The sequence below is a fragment of the Taudactylus pleione genome, unplaced genomic scaffold (assembly GCF_031769625.1).
Source record: "Taudactylus pleione unplaced genomic scaffold, aTauple2 ptg000574l, whole genome shotgun sequence".
Lineage (NCBI taxonomy): Eukaryota > Metazoa > Chordata > Amphibia > Anura > Myobatrachidae > Taudactylus > Taudactylus pleione.
In genome coordinates this window covers 873,206-898,776 of record NW_028284976.1, presented here as the reverse complement: position 1 = coordinate 898,776, position 25,571 = coordinate 873,206, and the positions used below count along the sequence as shown (strand labels likewise).

At 42.2% G+C, this 25,571-nt stretch overlaps 1 protein-coding gene across 1 annotated transcript in view; it reads right to left on the bottom strand.

The window, feature by feature from the left end:
* Positions 1-5,538: 5,538 nt before the first annotated feature.
* Positions 5,539-25,571, bottom strand: part of LOC148481544 (alcohol dehydrogenase 1-like) — a 127,824-nt gene continuing 107,791 nt past the window's right edge. Inside the window, exon 9 of the mRNA XM_088453270.1 lies at positions 5,539-5,851. Coding sequence (XP_088309396.1) covers positions 5,539-5,851 — 313 coding nt within the window. The remainder of the gene's footprint in view (positions 5,852-25,571) is intronic.

Sequence of the window (25,571 nt, the reverse complement as noted above, 5' to 3'; positions counted from 1 at the left end):
AGGTGTCAAATGTGATTTTCAGTAAAACTAGTCTTGCTGAGGAGAAGAGTGAACGTACAGTCACCCCCCTCAGCAGTGTCAGCAGAGATGCATTGCATGTCTTCACACTCTGGACTCTTACCTGTCACTTATAGTCTCCCATCCCATGCAGCTTCAGTTCAGCAGTGAGAACTTTATTAACAACCAGACAAAACTGACAGAGCTCACTTCCTGGAAGCTCCTGTGTCTCACTGGTCTTCCTGTGTGGAGATACTGGTAGCTGGAGGTGGCAAAGCCGGCACTGAAGTAAAAAGCTGATGGTAGGTTACCTCTCCTTTTAGTAGTACCTGGGTCACTTACTGTTCCCATAGATACCTATGGCAGTGCAAATATTCTAGCTCGCTATAAGCTCTAGCAGGCAGAAGACAGAGAAATCCCTCTCCGGTTCTCATGCTCTTAGCCAATCAGCGCTTCCCCCTTTCATTATTATGTGAGTGACCGGGAATGACCTTTTCCACTATATGGTGCTGTAATACAGATTGTACAGTACTGTCAGTTTGGGCGCATTTTTTAATTTTTCTACTTTTAGAAGCTGTATGGACTACTCCACGGGCCAAAGAGGATCAGATCTAATGAGTTTGTGAGAATGGATATTTTGTTCTACAAGTGCCTGCATGCTGGAGAAGGCTTGCTGGGACCTGTAGTATTGTTTACATTACATCATAAACCCCACAGCCACCAGGGGTGCAGGGAATAGCCTTGGTTTTTCAGCGCAGGTCTGGGAGCTCCTTTCCATTTTTTGGGGGTACCCATTTTCCAAGGTATTCCAGGCCTGGGATGACCAGTTTGAAGCTGGTTTACATTATGGCAGGGGGACCCCACTCTGTAAGTCTCCCTGTTATAGCATAACTCCCCCTGCTGGTTCACATTGGTGCTGGTTATTGGAAATTGGGGGACCCCATGCTTATTTTTACCCCAATTTTCCAGTACCAGACCAGGCTGATATTTCCAGTGCTGTGTGACCCCACACTTTTTTTTTTAACATTAACGATTTATTTACTGTTTTACACAACAAAGCCTGCAAAGATCGTACTTTGAATCTGCTGCACATTGACAGCAGATTCTTGCCTCTATTTAACTACCGAGTCTATCATAAAGGATGCAGTCCAATGGTTTTAGATGGAATAAAGCAATGAGTTTCATCATCAAAAAAACAGACACTCAAAAACGCACTATGGTAAGTTTATGATTTTGACCTACTAAACTGCCAGTGATGTCCAGCAATTTGGTTTAGAAGTCAAACATAATTTGTAGTAAACTTACCCGTAGGTGTGAAAAAAAGGAATTATATTTCTACTGCCTCCTCCTTCTCTGCGGCTTGCACATCAGTAAGTCATTGAGCCACAGGCTGCAGCTTCACATGATTGGACAGCTGAGCCTTCACTCAGTAGCGCAGTACTGCTCTGCGGCACCAGTGGTTTTGTCAGCTTTCACTGTGGGGCACAATGCCGCTGATCAGTTTGGTATGAAATTTGATCTGTGGCAGTTGGCGGATGACAGTGAACCCCCCCTGGGAGTGGCTGCCCTCCGTGCTCTACAATGTGCATGTTTTGTTTTCTGTTTTCTTTGCTCTCCAGGTTGTGAGGTGGGGATTATGGTCAACCAGAATCCCCCATTCATGTGTGCCACTTATTCTAAACATCAAATTTTGTTTTCAATTGACATTTAGATATCAGCCACCCTGCAGCTGCCTTATAAAGTGATCTATATATCTATGTGAAACATTGTATGAAACGCCATTTGAAGATCTGTCAAGCTCCACAGATTTTGTATTTTTCGGAACTTGATGAATTTATGTCCCGATATATCCATTATATCTCCTGTATTAACTTTATAATAAATGGACCCAATAATTAAATGTTCATTTTCACCTACTTTTGTAGAAATTAAGGGATGTTGAATAGACCCCATAAAACCCCTGAAGAGACAGGAAGAAGGTCACACTGCCATATATAGATTTTCTGTACATGACAACATAACTTTACACAGTGCATAACACCTTCACTCATGCTGCTTAGCAATGAGTCCAGAGACGATTTACTGTATATGTTTCATGTGTACCCAATGGGCCTTCACCAGAATGAGCACACAGCATAACTATATAGTCCTATTTCAGGAAACACCTTGTTTCTAGTTACCTGAGCATTTGCTACTCATCCAGCCAGCTCTTAATTATTCATAATAGTGAATTAGGAAAATCTCAAAAAGTACACTCAGTTCTCTAAAATGGGTTATAAACACCATCACCCATGCTTTTTCTAGGAATGGTAGCATTGAAAATATTTTGTGTTTTAGATAAGATTGTATGTATGCTTAAACAGTGAAAGAGAAAAATAAAACTGTATCTAAGTTGTTGATGAAAATTAACAGTAAGGTAATTAATAAAGTGATGTATGAAAGCTTGGAAAATTAAATCAAGCTAGCAAAGAAGCATCTAAATCTAAATTAATTTCAATTAAATAAATAGCATATAGTTAGAAGCTGACAGTGCTGGACCTCTAAAGGAAGAACTGGACATAAACAATGTACTACTCTTTGTAGAATTCTTAAGACAGACCAGGTCCAGATGTAGAACCGCTCTGGGTGTGCGGCCGCACAGGGGCATCGGGATCCAGCAGTAGAAAATCCTTGCCCTCCACCTGTTGGCTGCTGTGATTAATATAAGCTCAGGGGGAGCACGGGACAGTGCTGGGTGCTGAAACACCGGCCCTAAGACAGACACTTGCTGGTACCTACAGTATAACTGTTATTTATAATTTATAAAAGTGAATCTACTTCCTCTTCTGGTTCTAAGAAAGGCTTTTAAGCCCTTATGTAGGGCTTCATCTAAGATCACATTGATTGGATTTTGATTAAAGTACATCAATACTAGTCTATGTAGTTGTTACACTTAGAAAACATTTTAGCTGTAACTATTCAAGGTAAATGTAATTCCTGTTAGGTGTGGATGACAACATCATGTTATAAAATACCCTAGTTAGACCATGTGGCCATAAAAGCCATAGTTTATTGGCTTAAATTTTCTTATGCAATCACATTTCTTCCTGCAAAAGGAGTTAAATTACGGTTTAAGTCTGTCATTAAAACTATTTAATAACTATGCTTGAACAAATAAAGACTTATCTATTAAATAATAATAACACATGACAACTGGAGCTGGCATTTCAAATTAGGTCATATTTATTTTGATATCTGATCAAATTATTTAATTTAAGACATTCGTATGGAGAACCACATGCATTTAATAACACTATCATTCAACTCTCCCCAATGCCAGTTAGCATGCCTGGATAGACAGAGTCTAATTTCCCTGTCCTGACAATATGGTTCTAGCGGGTACGTTCAGATGGCAAATGGGAGACTGAGGTGATGCAAACAGGTACGTTTTTTATTCCAGGCTTGAAAAGGCAGAGCCAGTCTATTGACTTCTTACATAAGGCAAACACAGTTTAGGAACAATAATACAGCTTACATGAGACAGCAGTTCAAACAAGCAGAGTATTTCCAGCACAGTTATGGTTCAGATTGTCCAGCATAGGGAGAGCAGCTAAAGGTGCAATCTCTCTCACATTCTGTCTAACTAAACTTACCAGGTATCTATACCTTTGCTGTTCTTAATTGAGGTAAGGGTGTGGTTCCTCCATAGCTACAGGGAGGTTAACCCTTTCCTCAGAATGAGGGAGAGAACCACTCTGTCACATACCTCCCCTGTTAAAGGGAGAACCTAAATCGCCCACGGCGGAAGCCCAACTCTCCAGCCCAGTTCAGGACAAAAAAATCTGCATTCATATATAGACGTCCCGGTCTGTGCCGGACTTCAAAACACAAAGGCCGGAGAGCCAGGTACCACCTTGTCAGTCTTGCATTGGAATTTTTCATAGACTGTAACCAATTAAACGGTGCATGATCAGTAACCACAGTAAACCTGGCCCCACAAAGATAATATCTCAATGACTCAAGAGCCCATTTTATAGCAAGGCATTCTTTTGCTATTACAGAATACCTAGTCTTTTGTGAGAACAACTTTCTACTAAGATACAGAATTGGCTGTTAAATGCCATCAAACTCCTGACACAAAACTGCCCCCAAGCCCACATCTGAGGCGACTGCTTGTACGACAAAAGGCTTGGTAAAATCTGGAGTCTTTAAAACCAGGCCTTTACAAAAGATGTTTAGTTTTGGTGAACGCAGACTGACAGTCCATAGACACTCAAGTTTATTTGGAGCAGAATTTTTCAAACAATCTGTTAAGTGAGCTGCTAAGGTAGAAAATTGAGGCAAAAACCTCCTGTAATAGCCTGCTAAACCCAAGAAGGACCTTAACTCTTTCTTGGTAGTTGGAACTGGGGCATCAGCTAGTGGCTGTACCTTACTCACAAGGGGCTTCAGACACCCACTGCCCACCATATACCCTAAGTATTTGATTTAATTTTTACCTAGAACACATTTCCTCAAATTAGCAGATAAACCTGCCTCTCTCAAAGACTTAAGAACAGCCCAAAGCCTACTAACATGGGCATTCCAATGCTGACTATGTATGACAATCAGACTTACGCTGCAGCATAAGTCTGATGAGGACGAAGCACGGGGCTATTACCCTCTAAAAAGAGGACAGGGCACCATGCAAGCCAAAAGGGATTATTTTCCACTGAAAGAGTCCCAACACAATAGAATAGCTTCCTCTATCAGCTCAAATTGCCAATATCCCGTTGTAAGATCAAGGGTAGAAATATATCTGGTCGAACCTAACCTATCAAGCAGGTCATCAACCCTTGGCATTGGGTAGGCATCAAATTTGGACACTGCATTACCTTTGCGGAAGTCTGTGCAGAATCTTGGCCAAGACAATGGGGCTACACCAGTCGCTAGATTACTCCTTAATTACCCCTAAATTCAACATTTTTTGTATTTCCTTGAGTACCCGCACTTGTTTTTCCTCTGGAAGCCTATAGGTTCTTTGTCAAACTACTACTCCAGGTGGGATTACAATGACATGTAAGACCAAATTGGTCCTCCCTGGTTTACCAGAAAAAACATCTGATAATTCACTAACATGGTTCCTCAAGGGGGGATTCAGCATGTCTGAATTCAAAGGTTCGAGGGGTGGAGAGACCCCATCGGACTGAGGAATCTGTGGACCAAGGTCACTATGGCCATTACTAGGGTCTATAAAAAACACCTCTTGATCATTCCATGCTTTCAACAGGTTAACATGGTAAATCTGCCTACCTGTATGGGAGTTAGGTTTAGAGACTTCATCATTTACATTGCCAACCTTTCTAATTAGTTCTTGCCACTTTGCTAGGAATTTACTTCCCTGAGTAGGTAACAACAAAAAGACTTTATCCACATGTGAAAAAACTTGAGTTTGGGCATTACAGTTATAGAGAAGTTTTTGAGCCTCCTGTACATTTACCAAATTTTCCCGGGCCAATTGACCTTGTAGGTCTATGCGATTACGCATCTGGACCATTGAAGGATGCTTTTGCCCTCTATTGGTTATTCTTCCCATGCTTCTTGCAGAAGATCGAGAACACCCCAGTTTGTCCATTGGTCAGTAAGAATTTCTTTAGGTAATCCAACCCTCGAAAACAGCTCTAATAATTTATTTGCTACATGTTTGGCTGTAGCGACTCTTAAGGGAAATGCCTCCTGATAACGGGTGGCATAGTCAACCACAACTAAAATGATTTTATAGCCTTTAGATGGTTGTTCAATAGGACCCACTAAATCAACCCTTATTTTTTGAAAGGGGACCCCTACAATTGGGAGAGGGTAGGAGACGGTCGGTTTACTGTTGTCTTTTGACACTCTGAACAAGAGGAACAGAACCATGAGACCTCAGCATAACACCTGGCCAATGGAACCAGGAGGTTATTCTCTCCACCATCTTAACACATCCCAAATGACCAAATGACCAACCCAAGGAACTGGATGGGCTAAAACCAGAAATTGCTTACTGAAAGGGCCCGGGACCACCAACTGTTGTATCACCTCCCCTGTTTATTTGTGCTTGTCTAGTCGATATAAAACCTCTTTAAGCAACACAAAATGGGGATATTTTACTTCTGTTACATGTGACAAGAGGAAACCATCTACTGAAAGAACCTGTTCAAAAGCCCTTTTTAAAGCAGGATCTTCCCATTGGCCATTTCTTAAATCAGGTTGAGACACAAGGGGAAGAGTTAAGACCTCTTCATTAATACTACTTAATTGAACCTCAGCATTATTCCCCTCACCATGAGGATTAAGAGGGCTGCTAGACACATCAGTGTTCCTAGACCTCTCAGCAGTGCCAAGGACATTAGCATGCATAAGCACATTAGTAATGACAGGTTAATCAGAATGATCAGATACTATATATTGACATGAACAGGAACATCAGCATTTACAGGCACATTGCAAGTAGTAGCATTATGGAAAATATATTTTATCCCAACATAACATCACGAGCAAGCCAGTCACTGTGATCCCTTCTCCTTTGTTTGTTAGATTTAGGAGCCTTTACCCGAGACAGAAACAAATCAGGGGAAAAGGGAAATGTCTCTTTAAGGGCTGCTGCAGGTACCTGTTCCTACGGCAGAACAAGAGCCCGGAAGTTAGGCCATTCACAACCTATTAGTACACCCACACGTAGTTTGGCAGTCTTTCTCTTGATTATCAAAGTTACCATGGCAACAGGAAAGGCCTAAACATCTCCATGCATACAACAAATGTGGACTAGTTCGTGGGGTAACAACAACTTAGGGGACAACATATCCCTTTGTATAAGGGTAGTAGCAGATCCACAATCCACCAAGTGCTCGACCAGTCAATTACCAACTTGCACACATACCTGTATTCTAGGTGGAAGACGGCAGGTCTCTATAGCTGTAAAGACACCGGAAAAAGAACAATCTATCTGTGGACACACCAATTCCACATCATCTGAGGCCTGCATTTTGGGAAGTAATGGAATAGTCAACACTGCTTGCTGCTTTTTAAAGAAGTCCAACATTTGTTGCAAAATGGCTTCCATGGTGTTTTTTTTAGGATCCTTGGCACAGGACCCACTTTATCCCACTTCTGAATGTAGTGGGTATGTTCAGACGACCAATGGGAGACTGAGATGATGCAAACAGGTAAGCTTTTTATTCCAGGCTTGAAAAGGCAGAGCCAGTGTAATGACTTACATAAGGCAAACACAGTTCAAGAACAATAATACAGCTTACATTGTACAGCAGTTCAAACAAGCAGAGTATTCCCAGCACAGTCATGGTTCAGATTGTCCAGCATAGGGAGAGCAGCTAAAGGTGCAATTTCTCTCACATTTCTTCTGACTAACTAAATTTACCATGTTTTTATACCTTAAGATACGGGTGTGGTTCCTCCCTAGCTACAGGGAGGTTAACCCTTTCCTCAGAATCGGGAGAGACCCACTCTGTCATAATGGTCTATTAATCATAATAACGTGTGAGGAGAGCACACCCAACTAATATAATAAATAGAGATGCACGCTGAACCCCGTGTTTTGGTTTTGGAAAAATCACCCTGAAATGTTTTATCTTTGGCAAAACCACCCACAGATATTTTGGTTTTGGAACTTTAAATGGATAAAACAACTTAAATTATATAATTTGGGCCTGTTTTTGTTCCTCAATAACATTAATTCCCAGTCAATTTTGACCACCTCACAGCTCACAATATTATTTTCGCCCATATTGGCCACAAGCTGTGGTGAGCTTGCTGGCTAAAGTAAGTGTCAGACCAACGTCACAAACACAAGGCAGTTTAAAAAAGAATATAGCACATCTAGGAAACATAGTGGCACTGCAGTAGCAGACAGGATGGCAGATTAATATAATCTATATGATGCTATAGAATGTTTTCACTATTCCAGAAATAAGTCAGAGGACTGAGACCAGCACAGGTAAATGGAAGTGGGGTATTTAGGGGAAGCCGGGTAAAGCATTGATTGATTGATTGATTGATTGATTACAGTGTTGTTATAACTAAAAATCAGAGAAATCAAAAACAATATTACTAAACAAGCATCCAAAATCCCAATGAGATTAATTGATTGATTGATTGATTTCAGATCGAACATAACTATAAAAATAAATCTGAAACATGGAGCAAATTATTACAATACAAGCATCCAAAATCCCTAGAGATTTTAAAGTGGAAACTTAATCCAAACTGAAAATCACAGGCCTCAGGATTCTAAGCAGAGTAACATCCTAGTCAAAGTTATTTATTATATGATTATATGATTTGACAATAATGCTATATATCTGCTAAGAAGCAGCAAGAAACTGAGCCTATATGTCTGGAAGAGAAGCTGTTGATGGATGCATTGCAAAATACAAGAGAACATGAATACCCCAGTAAAGTACAGTAATATACACTGCCTGTCAAACACACACAATCTTGGCAAAGCCCATGGGCGAAACTACCATAGGGGCAAGGGGTGCAGCTGCTATGTGGTCCATAGCTGAGAGGGGCCATCTTCCTTTTCAAAGTGGCATGTATTATATACATTTGTCACCATTGGGTAGTACATAGGGGCCCTTACAAACATTTGCTATGGGGCCTTCATATACCTAGTTATGCCCATGGCAAAGCCCATAATAAAAGTTGTGCACAATGGAATTGTCCTTGGGTCCTCTCACTCACCATTATGTTGTATATTAAAAAGGACATGCACAGTTTAGCAACCCAAGAACTTTAGCGAAAGGGTCTGCCATTATTGTGGCTGATGTCCTTGGTATGTTTATGCACCCACAATACAAGTTACCAATGGTATTAAGGCACCTAACCGTGTTGTTAATCATCTCTACAGTCGGAATATGTTATTATTATCCTCATTATCATCAGTGTTAATATTATCATCACACATTATTAGCTCATCTCCATTGGAATCCACTGTTACATAAGTCTCTGTACATTGTTGTAATTGTCAGCAACTGCATTTGCAGTTCAGTTTTGCCACATTTTAAGGAAGTAGCTTCCAATGCCGATCATTCACAAGGTTCCTGGTTGTGCTAAACACTCTTTTGGTGTATACGCTGGAAGGTGGGGAGCTTAAGTAAATCAAATCTAGTTAATACATGGGGCTACAAATTGCCCTTAATTCCACCAAGTATTCAAAGGGACTGTGTGACATGCTAATTTGTATATTACTAAAATAATCCTCTACCATTCTATTGATGCTTACTGCATTAGATTGAGTCACTATAGAGGTGACAATAAATTGGGGCAATTCTTTTAAGCATGACCAAATGTCATAATGGTGTTTCATTCTGGTGCACCAAGTTGACTCATCCTCACCAGTGGGTCTCTTGGAAAAGGTCAGTATATTGCTGGCAACAGCATTTGCAGGAGAAACTGAAGCAGGAGATTCCATCATATCATGTGCCACTTGAGCTGCCAACTTGCTCACAAGAAGCTTCTTGCATCTCTTAAGATCTGTGTCAGTTGTAAAGAAATACATTACATATGACTTAAACTTAGGATCGGGCATAGGGCTTGCCTAAGACCCACTTGCTAGATGTGTTCGCACGCACCCGGCATATGTAAAGGCAGGTGATTGCATGGCAAGGCAATAGCACACCCACTATGTCTTGGCATGTGATCGCGGTGTTTGTGCAGATACCTACCAGCCTGTCTTAAGATGCCCACTTATGCACATCATGTCCAGGATGTGTATGCAACCATCAGTACCATCGAGTAACATCAGATGCGATTGCAGCGCTTAACCATACCTTGCTTCAAGCACTGTGAGAGCTTCAGTGTGTAAATCAACCAAGTGATATGTATTATGATGCTGCATTTTAATTACAGTATGCACACTTTGGAAAAGGCATTGAGACACTCAGCCATGCCTGCATTCGCACCACCACTCCATTAACCAACCCCTGTTACCACCCACAAACGGCTTATCCTGTCACTCACTCTAGCAAGCTGTCTATGTGCAGCAAGTGAATGCTTCCCAATCGCCTGGACTAGTTTGCGCTCATGCACTGTGATGTATAAGCATGCACAGATTGTGACCCATCGGCAGCTACAAGCAATCACAGCCTAGCAAGTGGGTCTGAATCAAGCCCAAAGTTGCAAAAATTTACAGATTCAGTTGCAAGATGTTGCAAACCTTTTGGTCCTGGTGAAATGAATAAAGAACTTGAAGTCCACCATAATTAGCAGAATTGCTTTGTTTTATCTACTCCTCCAGTTTCTCTAGCTGTTCTTCCAGTAGTTTAATTAAGGGAATCACCTGACTCACTTCATTGGATACTATTTCAAACAGTTTCAGTACTGGAGCTTGCCTAAAATGGAGAATATTTTCCACTCTGCTGGAGTTAGATACAATGCACCCCACTCTTCCAGTCCCTGTGTCATGGTTTGTTGTGTACATTTGGATGGCTTGTTGCTGTTCCTCTAGTTGTTGGAGAATAAAAAGAGTGGAGATCCACCTGGTTACTACCTCTTGCTTCAGTTGGTGACATGGCAAATGGAACTGTTCTTGCTGCTGCAATCTTTTATATGGGGCTGCTGAATGCCAAATATGTCCATAAATTTTTTGGACAAAAGACAGCATTTCCTGCATGCACCTTTAATTTTAAAGAATAAAAAATTAACCATCAAGTTTATTATGTGCACAAAACATGGTACGTGTTGAAATATACCCAGTTGTAATGTTCATACAATGTTATTTGTCTTATCAGAAATGACAAACCCTGAGGAGAGTCTTAATGGGGAATGTAATTTTGGTATCACATTCCTTAGTATTTCCAACAGGTTTACACCAGTATACCTCTTAGTGAAGACTGTGATACAGAGAGTAGCCTGTCTATAAATAGGTTGGTGTTGTGTGTTAGACACTGCTGATGCTGAAGGCTATACACCCAGTGGGCTGTAATCTTTAGTTTGACCAGTACCACTTGTCCACATATCTGTTGTTAATTGGATACTTGGTACGATGGTAATTTCTAGGAATCAAGATGGAATTTGACAGCAGGGACACAGGACCTCAACTATCTGTCTAAAACCAGATGTATTGCCACCATGGCTTCAGTGACAAGCTGTGCAACTGGATGGCAGCTTTCATACTTGCTTCCTCTTCTAAATAATTGTTTCACAGTCATCTATTGTTTGAAACTACTAGTCTTCTTGTTCACCTTCTGTGATGAAGATTCACCCCCAGCAGCAGCAGCTGCCCTAGTGTGCAAGAATTCTTCTTGTGAATCTTGGATAGGGGAGGAGTCAGTTAGCCATTGTAGGACTACCTCTGATTATTAATGAGTAGATTGATGATGAAGGTGTTGGTGGTGTAATTTGCATGTGCTGGGATCTATCAGTTCTGCTGATAGCTGATGCTGGACTGCTTGTTATTATTTTACAGGATTTTTGAGTATGCTAAATAATTTTCATGAATCCGCTGCCAATGTTGTAACAGAAAGGAGTTGCCTAGATGGTTAAAGTCCCTATAGCTACTTACTTTGGCCTCAACAAATGGTAGAAATTGCTTGACAAATGTCAGGATTTGGGTAAAAAAAATAATTCCACATGAAAGAGGTGGCTTGTTTGTTCTTAGCCCAGGCTGACTCACCTTGATACAAACCATATCCTCCTCCTGAAGTTTATCAATCTCTTCTTGTCCAATTTACCCCTCATCCTTTTGTACTTTAATTTCTGTCACTATTATTACTTCTACTATGCAACTCATGCTCACATTTGCAGAAGGTGCAGAAATGGTGGAAGGAGGCTTCTCTACATTTACAATTTTAGAAATGTCAGACTCACACATATTCCAGAGCCAGAAGGTGTTGCAAGCAATGTTACAGAGATCCCTGACTGAGTTTGGTCCCAGTTTCCACAATAAGCATTCTAGTGCATGAAAAAGCAATAGCAGGACCACTGCTCAAAATGGAAGGCCATGGTCTGAGCCTTGGCTAATGGCATGTTGGCAATTTACATTTTTTATCAGTACATTTTTCATTTATTGGAAAGGTGATGTTTTTTCTTTAACATTGTGAAATAGTTTAGACTTTAGATGCCCTTTCTTAAACCTTCTATCCCCTAGAACACATTTAGTAGATGTTGTTCTATGACTGGCAGCAGCACTAGTACTTGTTTGCCGCTCCTGCTCTTCTATCAACTGATCTATGATTGGTTTTATTTTTGACACAGGACAGTAGTAAAGCTACTGTTGTGCAACTCAACTTCCACCACACCAAGTAAACATACAACAATGAGATAGGGAAAGGACAGACTGTTACCTTTACCATGCAGATTTATTAAAGGAATGGAGATTTTCTTTTACATCAGCCAAGAAATTATTTTATTACACTTGAAAATTGTTTTGGTGTGCAGATGATGGAAGAGATACCACCACACATAACGTCGCTTATACTGGAAAGAAAACACACTACGCAATTTTTTAAACAAACACTGGCAATTGTTTTCACACACTAGAAGGAACAGGTCTCTTTTGCAATAATTTTTTGGGGTGCAGATGATGGGGGATACCACCATGCACACAGTCTCTTACAATGGAAGAAAGACACATTATGTAATTTTTTTTTTTCATTATTATTTTTTTACAAAAATACTGCCAATTGTTTTCATGCACTAGAAGGAACTGGTCTCTTTTGCGAGATTTGTTTTGGGGTGCAGAAGATGAAGGGGATACCATCGTACAAGCGGCCTGATTCAGTTAGGATTGCAACTGCAATTGCAATAGGGATTACACATGCAGTCTCACTGCGATGATATGCTAATTCATAGCGATAGCTATGCCATCGCAGCCTAATATAAGTACACCCACCTTATCTTACACACATCCATAATGTTTAGCAAGACTGCAAAACCATTGGTAACATCGAGTACAATCGGAGCCTCACACACACTTGCACAAGGTCAGACCTTACTCAGAAATTGCTAACCTCATCGCACGCAGTGAAAGCCCAAGCTGCATATGGCAATTCAGTGGATAATTTATGCACGCCCCTGCAATGGTTTTCAAATGCACTGGCGTGCCTGCGTTTCACCGACCACCCCCTGTCACCTCCCCAAAATGGGACTTCCTGTCAATCACTCTGCAATGGGTCTGCGTAGTCACTGTGATGAATACACATGCGCAAAATGCAACAATCGGCCAATTGCGTGCGTAATCGCAGTTGAGATCCTTACTGAATCAGGCCCACAGAACATATGCTGTATCAGTCGTGTCAACACACACTTCTTGAAATACACAATATTTTTAAATTGAATTAGAAAAGACTGCAGGTCTTTTATTTCCAATTTTTTTATAGTAGGAAAAAATATTTAAGAGAAAGAGGTCTTCTTAGGGTGCAACAGTCTCAGTTCAGACACAGTAGAGTATTTTTTGGACAGGTAAACAATATACTGCAATAATAGATTTCCTTAAGATAAAAAAGGTGCAGGTTCAATTTAACAAACAGAAAACAATCAATGGCACCACAAACAGTAGTCTGTTTGCAGTGTGTGAGTGTGTGTGACAAACAACAAACACATTCACTGACAATGATGCCTGCAGTGACCCTTCCCAGACACCTACTCCATCTACCAACTACTACAGTCTTTGTCCTAGTCCTACACAGACTCCTACTCCAGTCTTAATGTTGCCCTTATTGCACCCTGATATCATGCTAATGCCATTTTTTATAACACAGTGCTCCAGCCCATAGTCCCACACCCTCTCCCTCTACCCTCCTGTGTGAAATTGTGCCCAGACATGAGGGACTTTCATATGCAATCTAAAACATGTGAGATCCGATGCTGGGTAGATGAAGTTTTGCCTAGTTTTGGGATCTGAACTCGCAGGAAGACTCTAGCCGGGACTCAGATTCCCTAGTAACCCATAACCCATTCCCTAGTAACCCATTCAGGTGTGTTCAGTTTTGAGGGAACCTGAATCACTCACCTCTACTAATAATGCCACAACAACAAAAATAACTGTTCTTTCCACCAAAGAAAGGTAAAAATGCTGCAGCACTGCCACCATACCAAAAACCTAATGCCCCTCCAATCTAAACCAACTCCAACATCCTCTGTTAAAGAAAAATTACCAATCCCCAGCAAGATGGAGACATTCAATCCTAAGCAAATTTGCAACCCAAAATCAATTGACAATATTGCACTTGCGACTCACCCTATCCAAGACAGCAATGGGCTATCAGGGAACGCTACCTCCACCGCAAGTATACAATCACACAATTTTGCAAAAAGGCAAAGCCTTACTAGTATTTATCAATAAAATTAATCCTTTACAAATGTATAGCAGTCAAAAACAATTCCATTCTCTAAACAACACTCTCTTACCATGAAACATATCAACATAACAACAAAAGAAACAAATAGGTCAGTAACAAAGCTGAATGGGAACAGAACCAGAGGTTAAAAATAAAAACCCTATGAGACAATGTAAATACAAAGCCCCACTCAGAATGAAATGGAAAAAATTATAAAATTATAAACTACATGAAATGCAGTGAAGCACATGTCAACAACAGTGCCGTAAAATATACCCATCCTTATGAAACAATTAAATTAAACTCACACATATTCCAACAGGCAACTGTCAATAAAACTTCCTATCTACTGTAGTAATAAAACATGTTTGTAATGTGTCTGAGCTTCTACAAATGCGGTACTAATCTCAAATATCACCAAATCTCCTTTGAACAACACAAACTTGATAAGACAAACAAATATACCCTCAACATTTTTTGTCGATAGGTGCAGTGACAAATAAGAAATATAAAACCCTAAAGCACATGCAAAAACAACTAAAATGCAGCAATCTGTCAACAAATCAAAATGAAGATGATGTAAAATTGGTGTGAAAACTCTACGTACCTCACCTGGGATAAAATTGGGATAATAACATGGGACTAAAATAGGTAATATAACCTAAATAAACCCAATCAAACAATCAAAAAAATGAATAAAGGAAAAATAAGTTCCTGAGTAATTAAAGTGATGTTCCTTCTGGTGTCTGGAAATCTTGTGTTTCTCCCTTCGTCAGATGTATGAGATGATGTTATAAAAGAATAAATAACTGATTTCAACGTTCAGCCCATATACAGTATATGATACAGTCGAACATCAAATATTGAGTTGGGCAAAATATGCAAAATAGGTGTACCCCAACTCACAATCAAAAACAGCAATTGATGTATATAAAAGTATTTTTGGAGATGAGAGATCATATGGTGCATACCAAAACTCACGGTTTCATAACTCTTTATAAATTTATAACGGTATCTTTAAAATCTGTGGACTTCCCAATTAGAGATCTAAGAATCTCCAAACACTAGTGTAAAATCACTGTGGACGGATGGGCAATCTAATAATAATGCTATAAGTGTACTCATAGTGTGGTGTGGGACTGGACTCCCATAAAGGTTTCTTTCTTCCTGTTGGTCAGACATTTAATGGGAAATCACCTCATACGCCAAGATCCAGTGTGAAATGTACCATTTATTATCCTCTCAGTTTTTCACTCCCTGCCCTGAGCTTGCAAAGCCAACATTCCGTTGACCCGGCTCTTCCTAGCTTTTATCTGAAAATAAATCCAAGAATTCTTCCTTTGCATTTACCGGCAAATAACTTTGTTTCCTCTATCTTCTCCCAGACAACATAAACCAGATGGATTTCCAGAAAGAGGATTAGAATAAAAAAAGAAAAAGAAAAAACTATAGAATCACAAAAAAGATATGCATAAGTTCCACGATAAATGATAATAAGTTTCCCCTATAACTCTCCCTGGGGCAGCTTATTCTTCTGCTTTTCTTGTTTCCAGGAGGAGGGGCAATTAAATAAAAACTAAAATAAATATTTTTTAAAAAATAAGGGGGATTAAAAGTCCTGGTGGAAGGAGCTGAGGAGGGGTGGGGGGACAGGGGCAGAGCAGGGCTGTGAGAGGAAGGGGTGGTTTGGAGATGTAGGATTCCCAGTGATCAGACCCCAGATCCCTTTTGGGTTTCATGGTTGTCACTGTAGATGACTGGGCTCCTTTTTGGGGGTCTGTTGTCGCACTGTACAGCCGCTCCCTGTACTCATACCTCAAAAGGAAGACTCTGAAAAAAGGTAGCATTGACTGATTCCAACCCTTATTTCATTAAGGAGGTAAGACATAATGCTATTCCCAGTCCAACCATGCCAAATGCAAAGCAAAAAATCATCCCTGGGTAGAAACAAATCTAATTCCTCCAATTTAGCTGGGTGATCTTCCAAAAATAAGGAGGACATAGACCACCCATACAAATGACTTGTCCAGTTATATTGAGATAAAGCATCTGCATGCCCATTTTCCAGACCAAGGACATGCTTAACTCGAAACTGAATATTCCAAATTAAGTAATGCAATATGAGTCTAGTGAGCAGCCTAACAACTGGCAGCGAAGAAAATCACTGACAGTTAATAGCTTGGACAACCCTTAGTTGTCACACCCAAAAAATAACACTAGCATTACATTAATGTGCAAAAGTTTTAGGCAGGTGTGGAATAAATGCTGTGTTAATAGATTATTTTTATCAATTAACAAAATCCAAAGTGAATGAACAGAAGAGAAATCTAAATCATTATTTGGTGTGACCATCCATTGCCTTCAAAACAGCATAAATTCTTCTAGGTACACTCGCACACAGTTTTTGAAGGAACTCAGAAGGGAGGTTGTTAAAAACATCTTGGAGAACTAACCCCATATCTTCTGTGGATGTAGGCTTGCTCATATCCTTCTGTCTCCTCATGTAATCCCAGACAGATTTGATGATGTTGAGATCAGGGCACTGTGAGAGCCATATCATCACTTTACAATGAAGATAGTTCTTGGCATTGGCTGTATGCTTGAGGTCATTGTCCTGCTGCAGAATAAATTTGAAGCAAATCAGATGCCTCCCTGATGGTATTGCATGATGCAGAAGTACCTGCCTGTATTTCTCAGCATTGAGGACACCATTAATCGTGATCAAATCCCCAACTCATTATTGTACCGATCTACAGCCCTTCAATTAACAAACTGCCTTCTGTTACAGCCAAATATTTAAAATTTTGACTCATCAATCCAGAGCACCTGCTGCCATTTGAGCTGATGGCACTGCTGGACATCTTCCGATTTCAAAGGGAAGAAAGCATTATTTCTTTCATCTGATGTACTAAGTTTCCTTCACATATAACTGCATCTACAGTCCTCAGTGTTGCCCATTTGTTTGTGCTTCTTCAAAAGAACAGCACATCTTGAAACCCCAGTCTGCTTTTAAATCTTTGCCTGGGAGAGACCTTGCTGATGCAGTATAACTACCTTGTGTCTTGTTGTTGTGCTCAGTCTTGGCATGGTATATGACCTGTGACATGAAACTGTCTTCCACAACCTCACCTTTGTTGGCTATGTACTGATTTGAATAAAAGTTAGGGCTTTATTTATCACCTCCTCTCCCAGCTGCCTTCCAGAGGGATTTTCTTTGATGGGATAGGGCCAAAAGTGGCAATGAGCCCCACCATCACCCATTGGTGAAGGAAGAACAGAAGGAAGCAACAAGGAAGGAGTCACATCAAAGCCAGCCCCCTGTCCCATGGTCTTCAAAGTTTGTACCATTCAACAATTTTGTAGCAACTGCTCTGTTAGTAATGTAAGCTGCACTTGTAACTGAGGGAAGGCACTTGCAACAGCATTGAATGACTCTGTAGTATTGAGACATGCCAGATATTTGAGCAACAAGAAATAGAGCTATCGGTCTAACCAAAGTAACTAACATATTAATACTGTAGCTACAGCTTCTCTCTCTATTGCATCAACATTGTGGCGGATTGTTCACTTCCTAAGAGAAACCCATATGTGGAGCAAGACATTATGCCATAACCACTGTGGTAGAGGTGTTGCAACCACCAACTGTAATAACAAAAGCCCATAACTCTTAGATTGGACAGGCACTGAACATGCTACAATCACACTATAGAGAGGCCTGCATAGTGTTTTAACTGGAAAAGAAGCAGTAGTGGCAAACACTGCCCTCACCACTTGTATGATGATTCAACTGGCAAAGAAGCAGTAACTACAATCACCACTCTCCACTGAGTTACTAAAAGTGGGAGGTGAGACTAATAACACTGCTTCCCAATAGGTTTTGAAGCGACCCCCCAGACCTTGCATGATTACCAATAAAACCTGGATCTGAAGTTACTGCCTCTTTAACTGCACAATATTTCAGGGGGCAGAGATGGCTCTAGAATATTGCCTTTTAAATCTAGCAGACTGATGCCCCTGGAAGTTTCATACAGTACATATGTTTCCCTCTTGCCTCTGGCCACCATCTTGAAAGAGTGGGTGGAACTAATTGCATCAAGAATAAGTGGCCGCTTATCCTTAGGTGGCTGAGACCCTCAACTATTTTTCACATACTGGAGGAAGGGCTGTAATAAAGCCACTCCTAAAAAAACCTGCAAACCCTTACCTTAACACACTATAGCAGTGGTTTTCAACCTTTTTCAATTCGAGGCACACTACACAAGATTTTAAAATTGCCAAGGCACAGCATCTGGCGATGCGGCGTGTGTGACCATTGAAAAAACATACACATTGGCTCCCACATAAAACAAAACACACAATATTGGCCTCCACAGGAAAAATACACACTACATTGACCACCACAGGAATAAAACACACTACATTGGCCTCCTAAGGAATAAAACAAACACACTACATTGGCCTCCTTAGGAATAAAACACACTACAGTACAAGTACGCTGAGCTCACTGCCACGGCACACTTGACAACTGCTCATGGCACACTAGTGTGCCGTGGCACAGTGGTTGGAAAATGCTCAACTATAGGCTTCCTCAACATTAACATAAAGAATAAAATAAACTAAAGGTGTCAATCATAAATTTCTTAAAGGGGCCAGTTTCAACTCAAACTCTGGTTTTAAAATGGTCTCAGGGTTTGATTCAGACTTGGGAATAGAGTGAGATCTCTCTCTCAACTGATCATCTTGGTGAAACCATGTTGCACTGCAGGTGGGGCAGATTTAAAATGTGCAGATAGATTTAGATTTGGGAGGAGTGTTTCCAAACTGACATCTAAATGGTAGAGTAATAATAAAGCTGTGCAGCATTTGTGGGCTACATGCAAAAGCAGCCAGTATTTACCCAACATGTACAATTTTTTATGTGTTTACAACCCTTGCATTGCAATATGGTTTGTTCAGGTTCACAATTGAGAGAGATATCTCACTCTATTCCCAACTCTGAATCAGGCCCTCAGTTTTAAGGTCAGCCTTACGCTTCACTTCTTGAAATTCACTTTTACTAGTTTTGAATGTTAAAAGGTCTGTCTCTAGATAGTACACTGCCATTGGGATAACATTTGTACTGCTATTTTCTATAGTAATTTTTATGGTGTACTGTATGTTGCATCTTACAGTACATTGTTTTTCTACAGGTTAATACCAGCAAATAGATTACATCTTCAATAGATCATTAATAACCTGTCTGAATTTTTTTTTTTGCCTGTAAGGGATGAAAAATATATTTTCAATTATTATTTTGACAACGTATTCAATATTCACATCTATAATTCCCAGCTTGTAAAAAGGGTAACATGTCTGAGATGTGACCCATTAATGGGCAGGACTGCCATCAGAAATCATGAGGCCCAGTACAAATGAAAAAGGAAGGGCCCCCCACATCATTGGTTCTTCCCTTCCCCCCAAAGACATGGAGGACGCAAAGGTGTGGGGTTGAGCTCTGGAATCTGGAGAATACACACACACACACACACACACACACATATATATATATATATATATATACACAGTATATATATATATTAGGGGTGAGCGGGTTCGGATTTCTGAAATCCGAACCCCCCCGAGCCCCCCCGATCCGAGTCCGATCCGAGTCAGGCTCGACTTTTCCCGCCTGACTCGGATCTGACATCGAGGCAAAACGTCATCATCCCGCCTTCCGAGTCTCGCGGGTTTTGGATCCTATATAAGGTATCCGCGTCGGCGCCATTTTCTCACTCGGCTGTGGACAGTGAAGAGGGAGGGTGGGAGTTAGTGCTGTGTAGTGTAGTGTAGTGTAGTGCTGCTGTTGTCCACTACTTCAAAGTCCATAGGGGCTGGCTGTGTTGTGCTGTGCTGCTGTTGTTAATAGGGGCTGTGTCCACTACTTCAAAGTCCATAGGGGCTGGCTGGACTGTGTTGTGCAGTCAGTTCTCCATAGGGGCTGTGTCCACTCCAAAGTCCTGTGCAGTGTCCCAGTCCTAAAGGGGTGCTGTAGTGTTGTCCAGGGGGTGCTCTGTCCATCAGGGGTGCTCCCCCCAAGTGCTAAAAAAATAATATATTTTCTGTGTTTGTGAATTGTGTGCGCAGTAGCCGCACGTGCATCAACAAAGTAGTGCCAAGCGTGCGCCTGTGTCATAAGTAAAGGGCCGGCTGGCTTGACCGTTAAAGGGTGCTGTAACCCCCGAAAGTACACTCCAGTCCAAACCAAAAAAAAATTATTTTCTGTGTTTGTGAATTGTGTGCGCAGTAGCCGCACGTGCATCAACAAAGTAGTGCCAAGCGTGCGCCTGTGTCATAAGTAAAGGGCCGGCTGGCTTGACCGTTAAGGGTGCTGTAACCCCCGAAAGTACACTCCAGTCCAAACCAAAAAAAAAATTATTTTCTGTGTTTGTGAATTGTGTGCGCAGTAGCCGCACGTGCATCAACAAAGTAGTGCCAAGCGTGCGCCTGTGTCATAAGTAAAGGGCCGGCTGGCTTGACCATTAAGGGTGCTGTAACGCCCGAAAGTACACTCCAGTCCAAACCAAAAAAAAAATTATTTTCTGTGTTTGTGAATTGTGTGCGCAGTAGCCGCACGTGCATCAACAAAGTAGTGCCAAGCGTGCGCCTGTGTCATAAGTAAAGGGCCGGCTGGCTTGACCGTTAAAGGGTGCTGTAACCCCCAAAGTACACTCCAGTCCAAACCAAAAAAAAAATTATTTTCTGTGTTTGTGAATTGTGTGCGCAGTAGCCGCACGTGCATCAACAAAGTAGTGCCAAGCGTGCGCCTGTGTCATAAGTAAAGGGCCGGCTGGCTTGGCCGTTAAAGGGTGCTGTAACCCCCGAAAGTACACTCCAGTCCAAACCAAAAAAAAATTATTTTCTGTGTTTGTGAATTGTGTGCGCAGTAGCCGCACGTGCATCAACAAAGTAGTGCCAAGCGTGCGCCTGTGTCATAAGTAAAGGGCCGGCTGGCTTGACCGTTAAGGGTGCTGTAACCCCTGAGAGTACACTCCAGTCCAAACCAAAAAAAAAATTATTTTCTGTGTTTGTGAATTGTGTGCGCAGTAGCCGCACGTGCATCAACAAAGTAGTGCCAAGCGTGCGCCTGTGTCATAAGTAAAGGGCCGGCTGGCTTGGCTGTTAAAGGGTGCTGTAACCCCCGAAAGTACACTCCAGTCCAAACCAAGAAAAAAATTATTTTCTGTGTTTGTGAATTGTGTGCGCAGTAGCCGCACGTGCATCAACAAAGTAGTGCCAAGCGTGCGCCTGTGTCATAAGTAAAGGGCCGGCTGGCTTGACCGTTAAAGGGTGCTGTAACCCCCGAAAGTACACTCCAGTCCAAACCCAAAAAAAATTTTTTTCTGTGTTTGTGAATTGTGTGCGCAGTAGCCGCACGTGCATCAACAAAGTAGTGCCAAGCGTGCACCTGTGTCATAAGTAAAGGGCCGGCTGGCTTGACCGTTAAGGGTGCTGTAACCCCCGAGAGTACACTCCAGTCCAAACCAAAAAAAAAATTATTTTCTGTGTTTGTGAATTGTGTGCGCAGTAGCCGCACGTGCATCAACAAAGTAGTGCCAAGCGTGCGCCTGTGTCATAAGTAAAGGGCCGGCTGGCTTGACCGTTAAAGGGTGCTGTAACCCCCGAAAGTACACTCCAGTCCAAACCAAAAAAAAAATATTTTCTGTGTTTGTGAATTGTGTGCGCAGTAGCCGCACGTGCATCAACAAAGTAGTGCCAAGCGTGCGCCTGTGTCATAAGTAAAGGGCCGGCTGGCTTGACCATTAAGGGTGCTGTAACCCCCGAATGTACACTCCAGTCCAAACCAAGAAAAAAATTATTTTCTGTGTTTGTGAATTGTGTGCGCAGTAGCCGCACGTGCATCAACAAAGTAGTGCCAAGCGTGCGCCTGTGTCATAAGTAAAGGGCCGGCTGGCTTGACCGTTAAAGGGTGCTGTAACCCCCGAAAGTACACTCCAGTCCAAACCAAAAAAAAATTATTTTCTGTGTTTGTGAATTGTGTGCGCAGTAGCCGCACGTGCATCAACAAAGTAGTGCCAAGCGTGCGCCTGTGTCATAAGTAAAGGGCCGGCTGGCTTGACCGTTAAGGGTGCTGTAACCCCCGAGAGTACACTCCAGTCCAAACCAAAAAAAAAATTATTTTCTGTGTTTGTGAATTGTGTGCGCAGTAGCCGCACGTGCATCAACAAAGTAGTGCCAAGCGTGCGCCTGTGTCATAAGTAAAGGGCCGGCTGGCTTGACCGTTAAAGGGTGCTGTAACCCCCGAAAGTACACTCCAGTCCAAACCAAAAAAAAATTATTTTCTGTGTTTGTGAATTGTGTGCGCAGTAGCCGCACGTGCATCAACAAAGTAGTGCCAAGCGTGCGCCTGTGTCATAAGTAAAGGGCTGGCTGGCTTGACCGTTAAGGGTGCTGTAACCCCCGAAACTACACTCCAGTCCAAACCAAAAAAAAAATAATTTTCTGTGTTTGTGAATTGTGTGCGCAGTAGCCGCACGTGCATCAACAAAGTAGTGCCAAGCGTGCGCCTGTGTCATAAGTAAAGGGCCGGCTGGCTTGACCGTTAAGGGTGCTGTAACCCCCGAAAGTACACTCCAGTCCAAACCAAAAAAAAAATTATTTTCTGTGTTTGTGAATTGTGTGCGCAGTAGCCGCACGTGCATCAACAAAGTAGTGCCAAGCGTGCGCCTGTGTCATAAGTAAAGGGCCGGCTGGCTTGACCGTTAAGGGTGCTGTAACCCCCGAAAGTACACTCCAGTCCAAACCAAAAAAAAAATTATTTTCTGTGTTTGTGAATTGTGTGCGCAGTAGCCGCACGTGCATCAACAAAGTAGTGCCAAGCGTGCGCCTGTGTCATAAGTAAAGGGCCGGCTGGCTTGACAATTAAAGGGTGCTGTAACCCCCAAAGTACACTCCAGTCCAAACCAAAAAAAAAATTATTTTCTGTGTTTGTGAATTGTGTGCGCAGTAGCCGCACGTGCATCAACAAAGTAGTGCCAAGAGTGCGCCTGTGTCATAAGGGCCGGCTGGCTTGACCGTTAAAGGGTGCTGTAACCCCCAAAGTACACTCCAGTCCAAACCAAAAAAAAAATTATTTTCTGTGTTTAGCCGCACGTATATATCAAATCGATATAACATAAATGGAGGACCAAACTTTCTCCGATAAAAATAAAATAGAGAAAGATCAAGAACCACTTCCTCCTAGTGCTGAAGCTGCTGCCACTAGTCATGACATAGATGATAACATGCCATCAATGTCGTCTGCCAAGGCCGATGCCCAATGTCATAGTAGAGGGCACATACAATCCCAAATGGCAAAGTTCAGGAAAATGACCTTGAAAAAGACATTTAAATCAGCTGAAGAGAAACGTAAACTTGCCAATATGCCATTTACGACACGGAGTGGCAAGGAACGGCTAAGGTCGATCCCTAGTATGTTCATGACTAGTGGTTCAGCTTCACATGACGATGGAAGCCCTCCTCCCACTAAAAAAATCAAAAGAGTTAAGCTGGCAAAAGCACAGCGAAGAACTGTGCTTTCTAAGAAGATATCACAAATCCCCAAGGAGAGTCCAAGTGTGGTGGTGGTTGCGATGCCTGACCTTCCCAGCACTGGACGGGAAGAGGTGGCTCTTTCCACCATTTGCACGCCCCCTGCAAGTGCTGAAAGGAGCACCCACAGTCCACTTGCTGATATGCAAATTGAAGATGTCACTGTTGAAGTACAACAGGATGAGGATACTGGTGTAGCTGGCGCTGAGGAGGAAGTTGGCGAGGAGGATTCTGATGGTGATGTGGTTTGTTTAAATCAGGCTCCGGGGGAGACAGTTGTTGTCCGTGGGATGAAAAAGCCCATCACGGTCATGCCTGGGCAGAAGACCAAACATTCCACCTCTTTGGTCTGGCAATATTTCTATCCAAATCCGGACAACAACTGTCTTGCCATATGTACCATATGTAAAGGTGAAATAAGTAGGGGTAGGGACGTCAACCACCTAGGAACATCCTCCCTTATACGGCACCTGCAGCGCGTTCATAAAAAGTTACTGTCAAGTTCAGAAACTTTGGCTAAGACCGTAAGCAGTCCAGGGACACCTAAATCCCGTTGTCCTGTTGTATCCAAGCGCCTGCAAACCACACCGTCAACTCCCTCCTCGTCAATTTCCTCCTTAGTCAGGATCGGAAGTAGTCCTGCAGGCCATGTCACTGGCATGACTGACTCTCCTATCCGGGATTCCTCTGGAGGATCCTGCATTGCTATGCCTACTGCTGCCGCTGCTGCTGTTGCTGCTGCTGGGAGTCGTTCATCATCCCAGAGAGGAAGTAGGAACACCACTACTTTTACTAAACAATTGACCCTCCAACAGTCCTTAGCGAGGAGGATGAAGTACGACAGCAGTCATCCTGAAGCAAAACGTATAACTGAGGCCTTGACTGCTATGTTGGTGTTAGACGTGCGTCCGGTATCCGCCATTAGTGCAGTGGGATTTAGACAATTGATGGAGGTAGTGTGTCCCCGGTTCCAAATCCCGTCTAGATTCCACTTCACTAGGCAGGCGATACCGAGACTGTACAGAAACGTCAGAAAAAGTGTCCTCAGTGTCCTGAAAAATGCCGTTGTACACAATGTCCACTTAACCACGGACATGTGGACAAGTGGAACAGGGCAGACTAAGGACTATATGACTGTGACAGCCCACTGGGTAGATGTATCACCTTACGCAGCAACAGCAGCAGCGTCACCAGTAGCAGCATCTCAGAAACGCCAGCTCGTTACAAGGCAGGCTACGCTGTGTATCACCGGTTTCAGTAAGAGGCACACCGCCGACAACCTCTTAGAGAAACTGAGGGAAAGCATCGCCCAGTGGCTTACCCCACTTAGACTCTCCTGGGGATTTGTGATATCTGACAACGCCACCAATATTGTGCGGGCATTACATCTGGGCAAATTCCAGCACGTCCCATGTTTTGCTCACACAATAAACTTGGTGGTGCAGAATTTTCTGAAAAGCGACAGGGGCGTGCAGGAGACGCTTTGGGTGGCCCGAAAAATTTCTGGCCACTTTCGCCATTCAGCGACTGCGTGCCGAAGACTGGAGCGCCAGCAAACACTCTTGAACCTGCCCCGCCATCACCTGAAGCAAGAGGTTGTGACGCGGTGGAACTCAACCCTCTATATGCTTCAGAGGATGGAGGAGCAGCAAAAGGCCATACAAGCCTATACATCCACCTATGACATAGGCA